General features: G+C 46.7%; 2 protein-coding genes across 5 annotated transcripts in view; one reads left to right on the top strand and one right to left on the bottom strand.

The window, feature by feature from the left end:
- Smpd4 (sphingomyelin phosphodiesterase 4) overlaps positions 1-5,474 on the bottom strand; it is a 28,680-nt gene extending 23,206 nt beyond the window's left edge. For both annotated transcript variants that reach the window (XM_042666139.1, XM_042666140.1), the window contains exons 1-3: positions 5,349-5,474; positions 1,829-1,912; positions 278-364 (exon numbers count right to left, since the gene is read on the bottom strand). In XM_042666139.1, the coding sequence (XP_042522073.1) occupies positions 278-364; positions 1,829-1,912; positions 5,349-5,423 (246 nt within the window). In that variant the 5' untranslated portion in view covers positions 5,424-5,474. The remainder of the gene's footprint in view (positions 1-277; positions 365-1,828; positions 1,913-5,348) is intronic.
- A 595-nt stretch (positions 5,475-6,069) lies between these two features.
- Mzt2b (mitotic spindle organizing protein 2B) lies at positions 6,070-19,719 on the top strand. 3 transcript variants are annotated; one of them, XM_042666332.1, is made up of 5 exons: positions 6,070-6,270; positions 6,490-6,638; positions 7,409-7,585; positions 19,400-19,575; positions 19,615-19,719. In XM_042666332.1, the coding sequence occupies exons 1-4, from the start codon at positions 6,104-6,106 to the stop codon at positions 19,552-19,554; spliced, it is 648 nt and encodes a 215-aa protein (XP_042522266.1). In that variant the 5' UTR covers positions 6,070-6,103; the 3' UTR covers positions 19,555-19,575; positions 19,615-19,719. The 3 variants fall into 3 exon arrangements, with proteins under 3 accessions (XP_042522266.1, XP_042522265.1, XP_042522267.1); XM_042666331.1 differs by having other exon boundaries at positions 19,400-19,719; XM_042666333.1 differs by lacking the exon at positions 7,409-7,585 and having other exon boundaries at positions 19,400-19,719.
- The last annotated feature ends 205 nt before the right edge of the window (positions 19,720-19,924 follow it).

Below are 19,924 nucleotides of genomic sequence, written 5' to 3'. Positions count from 1 at the left end.
TCTTTTTCAGTCAAAGGCCTGAAACATAACTGTCACCTACTGTTATCTAGCATCTAGGTGAGCTTCCTGGTCTGAACAATTCCAAATTTAAATTAAGTGCATACTTTTAAAGTATTTCCATCAGAGCATCTCACTACTGACATCTTGGACTGAATACTTTTTTGTTGCAAGGGGCTGTCTTATACATTGCAGGATATTTCTAGCATTCCTAGCCTCTACTTAGTACAGATTACTAAGAATATAAATATGCCCCAGAGAAATTCTGATAAAGATGTACCTTTGCTGGAAAATCTTCAATGACTTTTACCAAATCTTGGCAGCGCTGTGCAAAGGGCTTATTTATAGCATCAGCTTTCAAGCTAGCCTAGAAAGACAAAGTGAAAAACATCATGAACACATTTGCTCTGCAGTTTTGTTTGCTGTGTTAGTACTAGGCCTTCAACTCAGAACCTAGGCACTATCCCTGAGCTCTTCTGTTCAAGACTAGTGCTCTACCACTTGAGTCACAGCTCTACTCCTGGCATTTTGTGGTTAAGTGGAGATAATATTGTCATGGACATTTCCTGTCCAGGCTGGCTTTGCATTACAATCCTCAGGTCTCTGCCACCTGAGTAACTAGGATTACAGATGTGAACCACCAGCGGTTGGCTGTTTTGCAGCTTTTACAGCAATAGAAAAATACAACCATTGGTCTTGTCTCTATCACTTCATGCTGGTGATCCAAAGGATGCTAACAGAACAGACTAGTAGTTCTCAGAGGCCCTTCCTCAAGTATCCCAGAGTTCTATGAGTTATCAAAATGATAGTAAACCTCCACTAACCAATGAAAGGGTTCAGTACCAAGGTCAGCCCCACAGCTAGGGGAAGCAGGGCTTATATACATTAATTGCAAACTTACTACTCATGATTAGATCACTGTGAAAAAAGCACAACAAAATGAGGGCTATATAAGTCCTTTTCTCTCTTAATCATAGGTAAGCAACTTACTAGATTATTACTTCAAGAAATAAGGCACCCTTGGTCAAAAGTAAATACTAATCATGAAGGCAATGGAGAGGCCAGCAAACAATCAGGACAGGAACTGAAACAGCCAGGTCACAGGATACAGAGAAAGTATCCTGACTCCATAAAGAAGTGGCTTCTGTGAAAATGGGTTAAGATTAGGAGGAGATACCAGAATTTCAACAGCTATGCTTTGCCAAGGATATCTGATGCCTGTCCACTTCCATATGAATGTGGATTGCATAGAGCCTGTTCAGGCTATGGGTCAGGTCTTTTGGCTCTAGAAGGAAGACTGTCCTTCCAAATGTTTACAAAAAGCACTTTCTGGAAACTATAATTTAGAACATTCTTTACCTACATGTACTTTACACGTGATTCTCTAACATCCTCTTTAATATATGAAGTCCTGATTGTCCCCAGCATAGCAGTGTCCTTTTATTCTTCATTGATGACAGTTTTGACCACTTGACTGCTTCACATATATATAAGGCTTTACAAGTCATGGACATTCTGATGTACATCCTTCTCACTTGCTCTTCCTCATACTCTAGTAAGTAGGGAAAACACTATCTGAATCAACTCATTTTGTAGATGAGAAAACTCAAGATCAGAAGTTGAATAAACTCAGGATCTTGAATTAATTAGGAGGCATATTAAGAGCTTAAGGATGCTAATCTCAGGTTAGAATCTCAAGTCCAATGTTATTTTCATCATATGCCCTAAAAAATAGCTGGTAGAGGGATTCTTCGTACTATGAAAAGAACTCTAAAGTCCCTCAGTCGTAGTACTGTCTTCATAGACAATCCTATAGGCAGCTAATATTTACCAGTAGGAAGCTGGGCTGCTGCAGGTGAGGGAATGCCATAGCAGTCTCCCGTGAAGAGTTGATAACTGTTGCCTTAGGAAACCACTGTTAAAAACAAAGACAAAACTCAGTATCTGATGGAGGGATAAAAGGTAAACAAATGCAGCAATGTGGATACTAGAGACTATGTTGAAAATGAAATATACAACTTGTGTATGGGAATGGGAGGGAAAAAACTGGGAGAGAGTGAAGGAAGGTGTGACACTGTCTAAAAAGAAATGTATGGGGGGGACAGGTAGGGAGGAATAAGTGGGAGATAAAGAGGGATAGGGTAACAATGATTTAAAACAAATGTACTAGCTGGGTGCTAGTGCCTCATGCCTGTAATCCTAGCTATTCAGGAGGCTGAGATCTGAGGATCACAGTTCAAAGACAGTCTAGGCAGGAAAGTCTGTGAAACTCTTTAACTCTATTTTTTTTTTTTTTTGGGTCCAGTCATGAGCCTGAACTCTGGGCCTGGGTGCTGTCCCTCAGCTCTTCAGCTGAAGGCTAGCGCTCTATCACTTGAGCCACAGCACCACTTCCCGCTTTTTTCTTTTTGCTTATGTGGTGCTGAGGAATCGAACCCAGGGCCTCAAGCATGCAAGGCAAGCGCTCTACCACTGAGCTACCTTCCCAGCCCATGTAAAACTCTTATCTTCAATAAACCACCAGAAAAGTGAAGTTGTGCTGTGGCTCAAGTGGTAGAGCACTAGTCTTGAGCTGAGGGACAGCGCTCAGGCTCAGAGTTTAAGCCTCACGACCGACAAAAATAAATAAATAAATAAATGGGGGAGGATGGGAGTGCAGGGATTGTAAGGGGAAACAAAGGAGGAGGCAACAATGCTTGGTAAGAAATGTACTCATTTCCTTGCTCATGTAATTGTAACCCCTCTACGGTATTTTCACAATAAAAAAAACTTATTAATAAAAATAAATAAAACAGGGACTGGGAAGGTGGCTCGGTGGTAGAGCGCTTGCCTTGCATGCCTAAGGCCCTGGGTTCACTTCCTCAGCACCACATAAGCAGGAAAAAAAAGCCGGAAGTGGCGCTGTGGCTCAAGTGGTAGAGTGCTAGCCTTGAGCTGAAGAGCTGAGGGACAGCGCCCAGGCCGAGTTCAGGCCCCACGACCGGACCCAAAAAAAACAAAACAAAACAAAAAAAAAACAAAAAACAAATGTACTTATTGCCATACTTATGTAACCCCCCTGCTCATCATCTTCCCAATAAAATGTACTTTACCTGACTTAAATAACTGTAACACCTCTGTATATCACCTTTATAATAATAATTTAAAAAAAAAAACTCAATATCTGCCACACAACAGAATATTAGACAATTTCACAATGTCCAGAACACCTTTGTATCTCAACCCACACCACAATGACCATTGCATAGTTTTACAGAACTGCCATTTTCACACAGTCCAGATAGCCACTTTCAGAGCTAAGTTATGATGGTGAATCTTTGGTGATGTTTGCCTAGTACTTGCTAGATATCAGGACTGGTTTTAATGGCTTCCTATATATTTCTTCCATTTAATCCTTAGTGACAGGCAGAATTCTAAAGATAGTTCCCAGAATCCTACCTTTTGGTTATTTAGCCACTTATCCAGATACTGTGGTAAAGGAATTTTAAGATGTAATTAAAACCCCAAGTCATTAGTCCTTAAGGTGAAGCAGTGTCCAGATACAAGTTCCTAGTTCCAACTAGATTGTGCCAGCAATTTGAAAAAGCTTGGAAAAATATTTCCTAGAGTCTAGAGACAAGAGCAAAGCTGCCAACACCTTGATTTTGATATCCTAAGTAGAAAGTTCAGCGGAGTCTGGACTTCTGACTATGTAACTATAACATACGTGTGCTGTATTAGGCTGATGTTTGCTAGCCAAGAATAAAAAAATGTATCTTCACAACAACCCGACGAGGTTAGAATGAATGAGGAAATGGCACAAAGAAGCTAAATCACTTGCTGCCACCCAGCTAGTAAACAGCAGAACCAAGATATGAACAACCTGACCTCCTTACAAACCTCTCACAGATTGTTGGGTAAAGCATATTACTTGTGATGTGCAATGAATGAAAGTAGGGAAAGGCCACATTCTGCCAGGGAAGTCTTTGAAATAGCCAGCAGAAAATTAGGAAAGGCTCTCCAGATTCTTCTCTGCCCACCCTCCTCAGAAGTAGAAAATAACCACTACTAAGCCGGGCGCTGGTGGCTCACGCCTGTAATCCTAGCTACTTAGGAGGCTGAGATCTGAGGATCTCGGTTCAAAGCCAGCCCGGGCAGGAGAGACCGTGAGACTCCTATCTCCAATAAACCACCAGAAAACCGGAAGTGGCGCTGTAGCTCAAGTGGTAGAGCGCTCGCCTTGAGCTGAAGAGTTGAGGGACAGCGCCCAGGCCCAGAGTTCAAGCCCCACGACTGACAAAAAAAAAAAAAAAAAGAAAAGAACCACTATTGGACTGAGAAGCTCATAGAGTTCCACTGATGGGCTAGTGATGGTTTTCTTGGCACAGCTCTGCCCAGCACATGAGACATGCTGAAGTGGTAACTGGTAGTATGGAGGTAGGAGCAGTTGAAGTATTGGTAGGAAATTCTTTGCCACGTGGAAGTTACTGCTCTGTTTACCTGACCCACCCTCTTCTGCATGTGTATCTGGGCTTCGCTTCCTCCCATCATTTCAACACCTGAGTTTTTTTTGTTTTTATTTTTTTGGGGTAGGTCCTGGGGCTTGAACTTAGGGTCTGGGCTCTATCCCTGAGTCTCTCTGTGCTCAAGTGGCTGCCACAGGGCCTTTCAGCTTTTTCTGTTTATGTGGCAATGAGGAATTGAAGACAGGGCTTCATGCATGCTAGGCAAGCACTCTACTACTAAGCCACATTCCCAGCCCCATCATCCAATTTCTTTAGGAGCTATCTGGCTTCTTTTTATAGTATCAGTCCTAGCCCACGGCAAGCAGGACAAGTTTTTCACCATTGCCAAGACCTCCCTCTAGCTGTAGCATGCCTCTGTTTAATGCTTTTTACAAAACTATGGAGTAAAATGTTGAGATTCTTCTATTTCAAAGGGGGAAACAGGCTCGGAGAAATTCAACAACTGTACGCCGAGGGTGGAGCCAGGACCCACACTCGGTTCTGCCGCTAACACCGCTAGCAGAGCCTAAGGCTCAACTTAAACTTAAAATCATCCCCTCGTTCAACGAACGTTGAGCGTTAACCGAGCACCGAGCACCCTTCATGTTGGGCTGTGCAGACTGCTCGGGATGGTGGAGTAAAGTTAAGACCCCTGAGGGTGGCAGGAAAACACAGCCGCCGGCCCGGCTCTGGCAGAGTGGCCCGACCTGGGCCCGGCCTGAGTCCTGGGGTTCTAGAAGGAACGGAGAGGACTTCGGCGAGGGTTCGAGGAAGCTGCCGCGGTGCGGAGCCGACTCCCAGGCGGTTACCCACCTTTTCCCCTTCCCCTCTTTCCCTCCCTCTCCTCCCCCCCGCCCCCCAACTCACCTGTGGGATCGCTGGCACAGCTGCCCTCAGCGCTGGGAGCCGCCATTCTGCCATCCAGCGCCGAATTGTCGTCATCAAGCTGCGCGCTGCGTCACGCCCCCCCAGCCCGGCGGGAAAAACGCCCCTACCTCTGCGGACAGCTATCTCAAAAGGCGCATGCGCAATACGAAGGCCTGCCCGAGCCAGGGAGGCGGGCCCGCTGTAAAAAGCGCACGCGCAACGGGGTAACTGTAGCCCGCCAGGAACAGCTTGCGCATACTAGCTTCAGCTTTTTAGCTTCTTCGTGGAATGCTCCCTTAGTGACAGAGCCCCAGCGGAACAAGTATATACTGTAGTGAATGTCCTTCGTCCAACAGACTTTTGTTGAGTGCCCACTATATTGGGCATTCCGCTATGTACTGCGGCCTAAGTGAGCATGACCAATGCAGTCTGGCAGGGAACGTTTGATCGCCAAGGAGCGCACCTCTGTTTTCCACCACAGCATCCCAACGCCTGACACTAGGCGTCCAGTACACGTCCAGGGCTCAAAGGGCGACGTGGAGATGGCTCGGGTTCGCGGCCCAAAGGCCCAGGGCTGTTTGTCCCTATCCGGACGTTGTAGGGAAAAGGGTGGCGGGCCGCGGCCGGTAGAGGGCGCGGTGGGAGCGCCGGGCGGGCTGGTGGGCGGGGCCGGGGCCGGGTGGGCGGGGCCGGGGCCGGGTGGGCGGGGCCGGGTGGGCCGGGTCGCTGCGCGCGCTTTCCCTCGGGCTGAGCCGATGGCGTCTCCGGCCAGCGGTCCCGCGCACGCAGCAGCCACCGCGATGGAGGCCGCAACCTTGCAGAAGCTCGCGCTGAGACGGAAAAAGGTGCTGAGCGCGGAGGAGATGGAGCTATACGAGTTGGCCCAGGCTGCGGGCGCCGCTGTGGACCCTGACGTGTTCAAGTGAGCGGGCGCGGGTGGGGGCCTTCGCGCTGCTCGGAACCATCCGCACCCCTGCACCCAGATCTCCTCCCGGCCGCTGCTCGATGGTCTCGAAGAGCCCTGTTTATCGGGATCTTCAGCAAAGTGGCTTCTTGTGGCCATGCCGGGTCCGCTGTTGTCAGAGCAGGCCTCTGCCCTGGGTGGGGTGTGTTCATTGAGCACTGCGTTTGTTTTCCCCAGGATCCTGGTGGACCTGCTGAATCTGAACGTGGCCCCCCTCGCCGTCTTCCAGATGCTCAAGTCCATGTGTGCTGGGCAGAGGCTAGCGAGCGATCCCCAAGACACTGCAGCCATATCTCTGCCCACGTCCAGCATGCCAGAGACCCGAGGTTAGAGCTGGGCCCCAATGGCAGGGGTGGCTGGACACAATATCAGCTTATCTCTGGACAGCCAGACTTGTCTGTCTCATCCCATTTGCCATCAGGGACCCTAGTTTGGCAGCCACTTCGGGAAGGACACTCCCAGATCAGGTGGGGATGGGTGGTACAAGCAGTCTAGGGTTTGTTTGCCCAGCTTCTTCCCAAGTATGCCTTCCTTGACAAACTTGGGGGGGTGGGGGTGGGGAATGATGACTTTGATCTCTATCATCCTAAAACCACAGCCTCCACAGAAGCACTCAGAGAAACACTGCCCTTATCCTTCCCTCTTACCTCTATCCACCCAGGCCCAGTCCTATCTTGGGATGGGGCCAGCAGAACTTCCCTCCAAAGATTGTAAGGATTGCAGACCAAGTTATCAACTTCTCCAGATTACAGAATAGAGCCTGTGTGAACATGCAGGTTTGAAGGGCTTCCTTGTTCTTGTAATCGTGACAGAATGGGCAGGTGCTGACCACCAGACTGTATCATGGAGGAGCCTCTGGTCCCTGCTCTGATTCATCTTTTGTAATGCTTTTACCTGCTGCTTCCCTCCACTCCCCCATAGTCTTGGGACCCCCCTTGGCAAAGGGAAGGAGGTCAGGGCTAATGTCCCACCTTGGAAGCACCCAAACAAGCTTCCAGGACAGGCTGGGCCATGGGGAGGATTACCAGGACCCTCCCAGGTATCTTCACTGACCCACCCTCTGTCTACTCTCTTTGTGTTTCTCTCTGACCTCCAGAGGCCTTTCTCTCTGCCAGGAACTGTAGTCCCCCTGCAAGGCCCTCCTATTCCTCTGCCATGCGGCCTGCAGCCTCTCCAGTTCTGCTCCACTGTCCAGCTGCCAAGCACTCGCCTCTCTCTCCAGGGGCCCCTGCTTCCCTCCGGTTCTCTTGCTGCCTGTTCTCTCCTTTCACAGGTCGCGTTTATTGGCTTATCTCTGGGGGTTGGTGTGCTCTCTTGTTATCCTCGAACCACCCATGACCCTACAAGGCCAGGGCAGCACTCAGCTGCAAAGGTAGAACCACAAATGTCATTTCAGCCACATAGCTTAGAGCCAGACCATGTTGTCCGTATATCAGACACTTGAGTCAGGCACAAGTGACTTGCGGTTCAGTGGTTCATGCCTATAATCCTAGCTACTTGGGAAGATGATATGAAGATCACATTTTAAAGCCACCCCAGGCAAGAACCTCTATGAGATTCTTATCTCCAGTTAACCACCAAAAAGCTGGAAATAGAGGTGTGACCCAAGTGGTAAGCACCTGCCCTGAGTAGAAAAAGCTAAGGAACATTGTCCAGGCCCTAAGTCTTAAGTCCCAGTACCAGCACTGAAAGAAAGAAAAAGAGAAGGAAGGGAGGGAAAAGAAAAGACACTTTAGGGCGGGGAGGGTGGCTCAGTGGTAGAGTGCTTACCTTGCATGCTTGAGGCCCTGGGTTCGATTCCTCAGCACCACATAAGCAGAAAAAAAAAAAGCCGGAAGTGGTGCTGTGGCTCAAGTGGTAGAGTGCTAGCCTTGAGCTGAAGAGCTGAGGGACAGTGCCCAGGCCCAGAGTTCAGGCCCACAACCGGACCCAAAAAAAGACACTTTACCAAAGAGACAGTTTTTGTTGTTGTGTTGTTTTGTTTTGTTTTTCAGTCATGGGGCCTGAATTCTGGGCCTGGATGCTGTCCCTCAGCTCTTCAGCTCAAGGCTAGCGCTGTACCACTTGAGCCACAACACCACTTCCGGCTTTTTCTGCTTATGTGGTGCTGAGGAATTGAACTCAGGGCCTCATGCATGCAAGACAAGCACTCTACCACCGAGCCACCTTCCCAGCCCAAGACACAGTATTTCTAGATTGTGTATTTGGCCTGCTGTTGGGCAATGAGACCAACAACCCCCATACCCCAGAAGTGAACTCTGATAGGAAAGACTTTGAGGCTATAAAGGATGGGTCCAAGGGAAGGAAGCAAAGCCATGGATAAGACAGCATGGTGTGCTGTTAGAAACACAGTCTCAGGTTGGAAAACCATCTGGCCTTTTAGGCACTGATCCCTTCCTGGGTGGAAGGTCTAGAAGAGAGAATAGATGGAATAGATGTTCCCCTTCCTCCCAGCTTCCTTAGCAGGACCACAAGAATAACATGTACTTGTACCTTAAGTCACACTTTTAAACTGAGCCCTCTTTCTTGCCTCATTTCTGAGATACCTTCCAGGTGGTTCCAGGAGCTCAAAGCCAGGGTGTGTCAGATCCAGGGGTGTTCTGATTGCACCCTCCTCCTCCCATCCTCTCTCCAGGGAGGAAAAGAGAGCTGAGGAATCCCCAGGCCAATTTACAGGGGAAGGGAATAACTAGGCCTAGGGTTCCCTTAGTTCAAGGGGATGGTGCTACTCACTAGCTCAGTGAGCCCAGGCATATCGGAAAGATTGGGGACATACCTTTGGTCAATGAGAGAGGTGGCTAGACAAACTAATGATGATAGGCATGGGAGGAGCTTCACAGCCACCAGAGCAGAAGGGTAAAGCAGGTAAGGGACACAAAAAGCTACTTGGGTAGGACCCTGCAGCCTATTACATGGCATGGTGGGACAAGGCAGAGTGCAGTGTAGTGGCCTGGGCTGTGTGTGTGTGTGTGTGGGAGAGAGAGAGGCAGAGAGAGAGAGAGGGAGGGGGGAAGAAAGGAAGGGAGAGAGATATATCGGTACTGAGTCTTGCACTCAGAGCCTTAGCTTTTTTGCTAAAGGCTGATGCTCTAACACTTGAGCTACAGCTCCACTTTCAGCTTTTTGCTGGTTAATTGGAGATAAAAGAGCTTCTTTGACTTTCCTACCCAGCTGGCTTCAATCTGTGATCCTCAGATCTCAGCTTCACGAGTAGATAGGATTACAGGTGTGAGCCACCAGCACCTGGCCTTTGTTATGTATTGTCTGGCCTGACCTGGGGTAGGAGAAAGGAAGAGGGATAGAGGGATGAGGCTGTGGAAACATGGGCACAGAAGGGGTTGGAAGGATCAGGGGCATTATGTGAATGATTGGGAGTCCCAAACAGGAGAACCATGAGTAGTTCCACAAGAGTTGGCTCTCAAGGGTCCAGTCATAGAAGCATAGCCTAGACCCTGGTTGTGGGAAGACACAGAACCCCTGAAGAGATGCTGGGGGCAGGGGGCAGGGGACCTGGAGAAGCTGATTAATAGGGAAGAGGCAGAAGTGGCTTAAGCCAGGAATGACCTGCAGGCCATCAGATGAGACACAGGAGTGGCTGAAGAGGTGCCTGAGAGATAGGGTAGGACAATAGATCAAGCCCCGTGAGCAGTGTGCTGGGGAACAGCTGGTATGGAGTTTGCATTTGCGTGAGTGCTTACTCAAAGAGGAACTGTTGTCTGGAGCTTGTACCTCTGACTCCCTAAGGGTCATAGTTTGTGTCTGGCAAATCTCAGACTCAAGATGGAAACATCTTCCCTGCCCTGCCCCATCCCCACCTACCTGGTCAGTACTAGTGCCCATTTTTAACCCTACCCATCACTTACTTGAAACCTCTGCTTACTGTGCAGCCCCTACACAGAACATGCTCTACAGATTCAACTCATACTTTGCTTATTAAACTTGACATTATTATTTGAAAAAATCTAAGGTGAGAAAATAAGAGGAGTCAAAGTGATGCATTTATGGGGCTGTGATGGCCTAGGATGACAGTGCGAATTTATTTTATTTAAACATTTTTATGGTGATACTGGGGCTTGAACTCAGTCCCTTTTTCTCCTACATCTGACATATACTACCGTTTCTAGCTTTTTGCTGGTTAATTGGAGATGAGTTTCTCAGGTTTATATGCCCAGGCTGGCTTTGAATTTTAGGCCCCAGATCTCAGCCTCCTGAGTAACTAGAATTATAGGCATGAGCCACGGGTATCCACCCACAATGGGAATTTATGACCACTGGGGTCCCACAGAACTCAGGGTATAGAGTGGCTAAGGAATAACAGCATATAGGCCACGCCTGCTCCGAGGTTTGAGTCTCTCGGTTACAGAGGCACAAGAGGTTCATTTGGACACCTAGGCCCCAACAGAGAAGAGGGAAATAAGACTTCACAGACAGAGAGCTATATTGCTGGCGAAGTCTATGGTGATGAAGGGCAATTAAATTCTGGAGTCTTCTGTTTATAGAAACTTTTTTTTTTTTGGTGAGGGGGTAGGGTTTCAGCTAGGACCTGGGTGCTGTCCCTGAGCTCTTTTTTCCTCAAGGTTGGGGCTCATCACTTTGAGCCACAGTGCCACTTCTGGTTTTCTGGTGGTTAATTGGAGATAGGAGTCTTTCAGGCTTTCCTGCCCAGGCTCTCTTGAACAGTAATCCTCAGATCTCAGCCTCCTGAGTAGTTAGGATTACTGATGTGAGCCACTAGCACCGGCAAAACCTTTTTTTTTTTTTTCCCCTGGTTGTAGGGTTTGAACTCAGGGCCTGGACACTACCCCTGAGCTCTTTCACTCAAGCAAGACTAACTCTCTACCACTTTGAGCCACACTACTTCTGGTTTTCTGGTGGTTAACTGGAGATAAAAGTCTTACAGACTTCCCTGCCTGGGCTGGCTTTGAACTGTGATCCCCAGATCTCAGCCTCCTAAGTAGCTAGGATTACAGGCATGAGCCACCAGTGCCAGGCAAACTTAAACATTTTTAAAACATAAAAGGTGATGTGTGAAGTGTGAAAAGCATGAGTCTCATGACTGTGCTGTCCCCGAAGGAAGGCATAACTGTCATTTGTCTAGTGTAGTCAAGGCACACTACCTGCATAAGCACACAATAGTTGTCAAAGAACTGTCACCAAAAAATGAATGCCAAAGCTTGGGAATGTATATTGGTTATATTTTAAAATAATAATACAGTTATCCCTTGAATCTATGGGGAATTGGTTCCATGAACCTCATAAGTACCAAAACCTATAGATAGATGTTCCAGATCTTATATAATATAAAATAGAATAGTATTTGCTTATAGCTTATACACATCTTCCCTTATATGCTTTCTTTTGGTAATACTGGGGTTTGGACTCTGAGCCTCATACTTGGTAAACAAGTGCTTTACCACTTAAGGCACGTGCCCAAACTTCTTTTGTTTTACTTATTTTGTGTGTGTCTGCTAGTACTAGGATTTGAAGTCAGGGCTTGGGTGTTGTCCCTTAGCTATTTCGCTCAAAGCAAGCACTCTACCACTTGAGCCACAGTTCAGTTGGGCTTCTTGCTGGTTAATTGGAAATAAGACTCTGTTTTTGATCTAGCTTCCACACATGAGAGAAAACATGTGCCATTGGTCTCTGTGAGTCTGGCTTACTTTACTTAATGTGATTTGTCCTAGGGCCATCCATTTCCCTGAAAATGACATAATATTATTCTTTCTAACTAGGAGTAAAATTCCATTGTATATATGTACCACATTTTCTTGATCCACTCATTTGTTGTAAGGCATCTGGCTATTTCCATAACTTGGCTTATTGTAAATAGTGCCGCAATGAGCATGGATGTGAAAGTGTCTTTCAAATGCTCTGGTTAGATGCCTAAGAACAGTATGGCTGCGTTATATGGTAGTTCTCCTTTAAGTTTTTTGAGGAATCGCCAGCCTGCCTTCCAGAGTGGTTATATTAGTTTACATTCCCACCAACAGCATTTGTTATTGTTTGAATTCTCAATGCTGGCCAATCTTACTGGAGTGAGATGGAATCTCAAAGTTGTTTTGATTTACATTTCCTTTATGGCCAAGGATGTTGGGCATTTCCTTATGTGTTTATTGGCCATCCTTTTTTTTTTTTTTGAGAACTCTCTATTTAGCTCCTTTGCCCATTTACTGATTGGGTTATTAATTTTGGAGGGTTTACTTTCTTTTATTTTCTTTTTCTTTTTTTTTTTTTGTCGGTCACGGGGCTTGAACTCTGGGCTTGGGCACTATCCCTGCGCTCTTCAGCTCAAGGCTAGCGCTCTTGCCTAGCATGCATGAAGATTCCTCAGAAACACAGTGCCACTTCCCGTGGTTTGTTGGAGATAAGAGTTTCACGGACTTTCCTGCCCAGGCTGGCTTTGAACCGTGATCCTCAGATCTCAGCCTCCTGAGTAGCTAGGATTTACAGGCATGAGCCACTAGAGACCAGTGGGGGTTACTTTCTTTAGCTCCTTGTATATTTTAGAATTTAGGCCCTTGTCAGGAGTAAACTGGTAAAGATGTTTCAGTCTGTGGTTGTCTTTTTATTGTAGTAACTATGTCCTTGGTTATACATAAACTTTATTTTGATGTAATCCCATTTGTCAAGTCTCTCTACTATCTGTGGTGCCCTGGGACCCTCTTCAGAAAGTTCCTGCCTATGCTAAAAAATTCTAATGTTTCTACTACTCCATCTTGTAGTTTCAAAATTTCAAGTCTGATGTTGAGGTCTTTAGTCCTTTTTCATGTGTGTATGCCAGTCCTAGGGCTTGGACTCATCACCGAGGTGTTATCCTAGAGCTAGCTTTATTTATTTATTTATTTATTTTATTTTTTTTGGGTCCGGTCGTGGGGCCTTAACTCTGGGCCTGAGCGCTGTCCCTCAGCTCTTCAGCTCAAGGCTAGCTCTCTACCACTTGAGCCACAGCGCCACTTCCGGCTTTTTTCTTTTTGCTTATGTGGTGCTGAGGAATCGAACCCAGGGCCTTGAGCATGCAAGGCAAGCGCTCTACCACTGAGCCACCTTCTCAGCCCTAGCTTTATTTATTTAATTAATTAATTTATTTTGTCAGTCATGGGGCTTGAACTCAGGGCTTGGGCACTGTCCCTGAACTCTTTTGCTCAAGGCTAGTGCTCAACCACTTTGAACCACAGCACCACTTCTGATTTTGTGGTGGTGAATTGGAGATAAGAGCCTCACAAGAAAGCTGGGCGCTGGTGGTTCACGCCTGTAATCCTAGCTACTCAGGAGGCTGAGTTCTGAGGATCACAATTCAAAGCCAGCCGGGGCAGGAAACTCCATGAGACTCTTATCTCCAATAAACCACTAGAAAACCAGAAGTGGCACTGTGGTTTAAGTGGTAGAGTGCTTGCCTTTAGCTAAAGAGCTGAGGGACAGCCCCACGACCAAGACACACACACACACATTCTCTCTCTCTCTCTCTCTCTCTCTCTCTCACACACACACACACACACACACACACACACACAAGTTTCCTGTTTGGCCTGGCTTTGAACCATGATTTTCAAATCTCATCCTCCTGAGTAACTAGGATTACAAGTTTGATCCACTTTTAATTGATGTTGGTACAAGGTGACAGGGATCCCATTTTAACCTTCTACATATCCATGTCCAGTTTTACCAACACCAATTATTGAAGAGGCTGTCTTTTTTTTCAGCATAAACTTTTGGCTTCCTTGTCAAGTATCAGATGACTGTAAATATTTGATCTTCTAGTCTTATTTCATTGGTATTAAGGCCTATTTTTATGCCAGTTCCAAGCTGGTTTTTGTTTTATTATAGCTCTGTAGTAAAATTTGAGGTCTAGAATTGTGATGCCTCCAGAATTACTTTTTTTTTGGTCAGTCCTGGGGTTTGAACTCAGGGCCTGGGCACTGTTCCTGAGCTACTTTTGCTCAAGGCTAACACTCTATAGCACTTGAGTGCCACTTCTGGCTTTTTGTGTTTATGTGGTTCTGAGGAATCTTCATGCATGCTAGGCAAGCACTCTACCACTAAGCCACATTCCCAGCCCCCATTTTAATTTTTTGTTTTGTTTTGTCAGTTGTGGGGCTTGAACTCGGGGCCTGGGCACTGTCCCTTAGCTCTTCAGCTCAAGGCTAGCACTCGACCACTTGAGCCACAGCACCATTTTCCGGCTTTTTCCGCTTATGTGGTGCTGAGGAATCAAACCCAGGGCCTCATGCATGCAAGGCAAGCGCTCTACCACTGAGCCAACCACCTCCCCAGCCCCACCATATGAATTTTTGAGTTCTCCCTTTTCTTGCCCCTACTTCTGTTTTTACCTCCTTAATAATGCCTCCTTGTCAGCCATGTGCCTTGGTCTCATGCCTGTACTCCTAGCTACTTAGGAGGCTAAGATCTGAGAGTCACAGTTCAAAGCCAGGGTATGTAGGAAAGTCCATGAGATTTTTTTTTTCTTTATTATTATTATTATTGTCAGTCATGGGGCCTGAACTCTGGGCCTGGGCGCTGTCCCTCAGCTCTTCAGCTCAAGGCTAGCACTCTACAACTTGAGCCACTGCGCCACTTCTGGCCTTTTCTGCTTATGTGGTGCTGTGGAATTGAACCCAGGGCCTCATGCATGCATGGCAAGCACTATACCACTGATACCCCTTCTGAGCCCTCCATGAGATTTTTTTTTTTTTTTTTTTTTTGGTCAGTCATGTGGCTTGAACTCTGGGCTTGGGCGCTATCCCTGCACTCTTCAGCTCAAGGCGAGTGCTCTGCCGCTTGAGCCACAGCACCACTTCCGGTTTTCTGGTGTTTAATTGGAGATAAGTGTCTCATGGATGTTCCTGTCTGGGCTACCTTTGAACTGTGATCCTCAGATCTCAGCCTCCTCAGTAGCTAGGATTACAGGTATGAGCCATCAGCATCTGGCTGCATGCTGGATTCTTTATAGATCTGATTGTACTCTAGCTGCCTGGCCTGCTGGCTGAGTTTACAGGGGATAGTGTGTTGGGGTTCGCAGAGGCCACTCTAAAAGGCAGTCCCTGCCAGGTATCGGTGGCTCATACTTGTTATCCTACCTACACAGGAGGCTAAGATCTGAGGATCATGGTTCAAAGCCCAGCTCTGGCAGGAAAGTCCATAATACTCTTGTTTCCAATTAACTAAGCCAGAAGTGGAGCAGTGTCTCAAATGATAGAGCACAGGCCTTGAGCAAAAAAGCTAAGGGGCAGCACCTAGGCCCTGAATTCAAGCCTTAGTACTAGCACAAAAATAAATAAAAGAGAGTCACAGCTTGACTTGGCCCTGATTTCAGGGACTCCCCAAATTATGGCTGACAGGTTGGTGCATTTTGCTTCTATAGGAGATCACAAAATACTGAGTGATCACCAGCTGCTTTCAGGGACAGGAGGAACTTCTGACATTCTTTGGTGTATAGGAATGTCCTGCAGGGACAGGGCCTGGGATCATTACTTGCTGTCACCGTCCAACTTCATCTGACCTTAATAACCCCATTGTGGATAAAATGGGAAAGCCTGAACCTGTGTCCCTATTAACAAGCATGTCATTCCTGAAGAGTCTAAGAATCTTGTAGAGCTGGATAAGTATTTTGGGAGGTGTGAGGGGCAGGGGGTGTGCGTGCGCGTGTGCATGCACACACACCAGAGTCAATACTAGGCTTGAACTCAGGGCCTAGTTGTTATCCTTTAGCTTTTTCACTCAAGGCTGGTGTTCTACCACTTAAGACACGGCTCCATTTCCAACTTTTTGCTAATTAATTGGAGCTAAGAGTCCCTCCTGCCTGGGCCATGATCCTCAGTCTCATAAGTAGCTAGGATTATAGACATGAGCACCAGTACCCAGCATATGGCGGTGTGTTTTGAAGTTTTTGTTTTGCAGCCATGAGGCTGCCTCATGCATTCTAGCTCAATGCCACTGAGTTGTACCCCAACACTAGATGGGTTTTCTTCATGTTTCCTATGGTTTGTGGTTATACTGGTTTCCCTTTTCATGTTAGGTTGGGTTTATCAGCCACATCAAATTTATAGATGGGCATTATTTCCTCTTTTCTACTTCCCTGTCCTTCAGTTTCCAGAAGGACCTGCTCAGTGTCCTGAGGGCAAAGAAGAAATTCAGATGTGTGACAAGCTAAAAGGAAACTTGCTTCAGAGTCAGGCCTATATCCCATATCTGCCTTGCTCTTTAGGCCTTGGGATGAGTTGGGCATGATACACTCATTGAAGAAGGCATGTGGATATTTGGGCACCCAGGGATAGACCTCATATTCCTGGCTCAGCCTGCTGAGAGACTGTAACCTACCAAGAGACCACCAAGCATGCTGTGGGAAACACTGCTGGATGACAGGGAACATCAACCTATGAGTGTTCACTTACCAGTCAATGGAGTCTAGAACAATGGGCACTTGTCATGACTGCTCTTTTGTAGATTCATGAGTAGTATATTCACTTATAGTATTCATGAGTCACTGCACCCAACACCACTCTACCATCTCTGGTGGACCCATTAGTACGTCTTTGTTGAATCAAGTATGCGTGATCATTTGAATGTGAAGCTCAGGGAGGAGTAGGGGAAAACTAAAGGAAGTCAGGGCCAGGCACCAGTGGTTTACACCTATAATCCAAACTACCTAGCCAGCTGAGATTTAAGGACTACAATACAAATCCAGTCCTTGAGACTTTCTAATTAACCAGCAAAAATCCAGAAGTTAGCTAGGCATGGTGACTCATGCCTATAGTCCTAGTTACTCAGAAGGCTTGAGATCTGAGGATCATAGTTCAAAGCCTTCCTGGGCAAGAAAGTCCATGAAACTCTTCTCCAGTTAACCACCAAAAAGCCAGAATGGAGTTATGGCTCAAGTGGTAGAACGCTAGTACTGAGCACAAAAGCTCAGGGACAGATCGAGGCCATGAGTTCAAGCCTCAAAGACCAGTAAAGGAAAAAAACAAAAACAAAAAAACAAAAACAGAAGTGGAGCTGTGGCTTAAGTGGTAGAGCACTAGCCTTGGGTGAAAAAGCTAAAGGACAGTGCCCAGGCCCTGAGTTCATGTCCTAATACCAGCACACGTGAGTGCACACACACACACACACACACACAAGCATGCATGCACATATACAAAATCAAACATTAAACAGGAAGATGGGGACCAGCTGTCAGTTTTGCAAATAGGTCATCACAGTAACCTCACCATATTAGGCAAAATTTCCCCTCATTCTGAGAAAGTAGGTTTGAGAAACTCTTATAAGGAGGGCCTCTTCTCTGCAGGTATTGAGAGTTTCATGGTTAGGATTCAAAGTATGGAAAATGAGATGGAAGAGCCCCTGGAGGAGACTGGGTGTCTTACCCATAGAGGTGACAGTGGTGAAATAGAAATGACCTCAAAGACCACCTCCTTGCCCATTTTCTCTAAGAACTCACTCTTCCCTATTGCAGGCTTTGTGACTTAAGTTGGCAAAGAGCTAGGGCTGAACCTGAGATTTGAGTCATCCCGAAAGCAGAGGCAGAGGGCTCTGGAAAAATCTGTCCCCGATTGTCCAGGGTAAGGCCAGTTGAGATTCCAGAGAGAGAAGCATTAAATGGCTGAGGGATTGGGAGTGATTAGGGAAACTTTGGGTGTGGGGCAGGAGGAGGTGCAGCATGACTTGGAGACAGGAAAGAGAAAGATTGACTGGATGTGTCTGCAAGGGAGGGAGTCAGGAAAGAATTGTGCTGACATTCAAGGAATTTGGCTGTGGTGGGGCTATTTTTATATGTTGAACCACCTGCTTGGTCTCTGAGTATTTGAGGCAACAACCTGAACAAGCTGACCAGTGTTTTAGAATATTCCCATCTTGGTTTAATGTTCAAGCCTACTGGGAAAAACATGTAGCTGTCCAGGTCACAGCCTGGGTTTGTCAGGATGAGGAAAAACAATGGGGAGGATGCAAGGCAAAGTGGAATACATGCCCTGGTCAGTGTCTCAAGGCAAGCCAGCTGTCTATCCATGTAGGATTGTGGCCCTCTGAGTAAGTCTGCTCCAAGCATGTCTTGTTCCCACAAGATACTCTCAAGTCTTATACGTGCTCTTAGCACTCTTGACCTAGTAGTTACATCATTTTTTTGTTTGTACCTGTCCTTGGGTTTGAACTCAGGGCCTAGACACTGTCTATGACCCCACTTGCTCAAGGCTAGCACTCTTATCACTTGAGCCACAACTCCATTTCCTTCTTTTTGCTGGAGAATTGGAGATAAGGTATCACAGACTTTCAGGCTAGCTTTGTTTTTTTTTTTTTATTTGTGAACATACTGTACAGAGGGGCAGGCTAGCTTTGAACTGTGATCTTCTGATCTCAGCCTCTCGAGGATTACAGGCTGAACCCCTAGCACCCAGAGTATAACTACCCCTTTTAAAATGAAGCTCTATAAAAAGTTGTAAAAAATCAAGTTCAACTATGGCTACAGATTTTTTTGGAAATAAGAGATTAAGACTAAGGAAAACTACATACCAAGGAGTTTGTGAACCAATGGACTTGGGAGTTGCTCTCTGAAGATCATTTTCAAACACTCAAAGCCTGGCAGGAGCCCTATGTAGAGTCAGTGGCTAAACCCTAGTACAAGAGGCTTGGCCAATGTATTTCAGGAATATGCTTATAAGCAAGAGCTTCCAGAATCTGAAATTGGCCTTCAGTCTTGGTGATGACTATGTTTTGTGCCTGTGAGCATCTCCTGAGGCCACTGCAGTAGATGGTTCCTAGCTCCTCAGGAGGAATACATTCCTCCTGGTGTCTGCAAAGGATCAGATCATATTTATAGTGTAGGGAAGATTAGCCAGACTACATTCCCTGAATGGACTCAACTCATGTGTGCTTTGAAAATATCTGTGCTCTGTCCTTGGGACACTCCTCAAGGGCACCATACAAACTGTCAAGTGTTTTTCTATGATTTACTAATTTAGGCAGTTTTGAGCCTCAGGACTCTGAGCTGATATGAGATCTCCAGCTGGAACAGCTTGAATACTAACTGACCAGAATATTGCTCAGGAAACAAACATGACAGGTGGTCTGCATCTAACAGTTGTATTCTGTGTCTCTGCAGGCAGAAACAAAGGCGGCCCTGCTCTTGGCACACCCACACTAGGAGAACGCAACAGCAGGGAAGGATCCAGCCAGCGGATGCCCCGCCAACCCAGTGCCACCAGGCTACCCAAGGGGGGTGGGCCCGGGAAGAGCACCACTCGAGGTGGCACATAGGACTGGAGCAGAGCCTGCAGGAGCAGAGCCTGCAGGCCACCCTTCTCCCCAAATGCTGGCCCACCACCCTGTGTGCATTTCTTTGCCTTATATGTTTCTGAAAGGCCGGATGTATTAATTAGACATCATTGTTGGACATATTAAAGCACAAAGATTTAAAATGAATTCTGTTTGCTAATCTTCATCACACTATGGCCAAACTAAGCAAGTGAAACTAGTAACTTCGTCTTTCTGCTCCATTTTAGGGATCTGAGAAGGTATGCCCTCTGCTCTTTTATAAAGGAGTCACCATGCTTCCCTTGTAGCAAAAGGCTCCTGGAAAGACCACAAAGGTGGCAATGTGGGCATGGAGGGGAAAACAGCCTCCAAA

Source organism: Dipodomys spectabilis, unplaced genomic scaffold, assembly GCF_019054845.1.
Source record: "Dipodomys spectabilis isolate Male_0828 unplaced genomic scaffold, ASM1905484v1 ptg000363l, whole genome shotgun sequence".
Lineage (NCBI taxonomy): Eukaryota > Metazoa > Chordata > Mammalia > Rodentia > Heteromyidae > Dipodomys > Dipodomys spectabilis.
The sequence above is the reverse complement of the archived record's forward strand: the minus strand, read 5'-3'. Positions and strand labels throughout refer to the sequence as shown.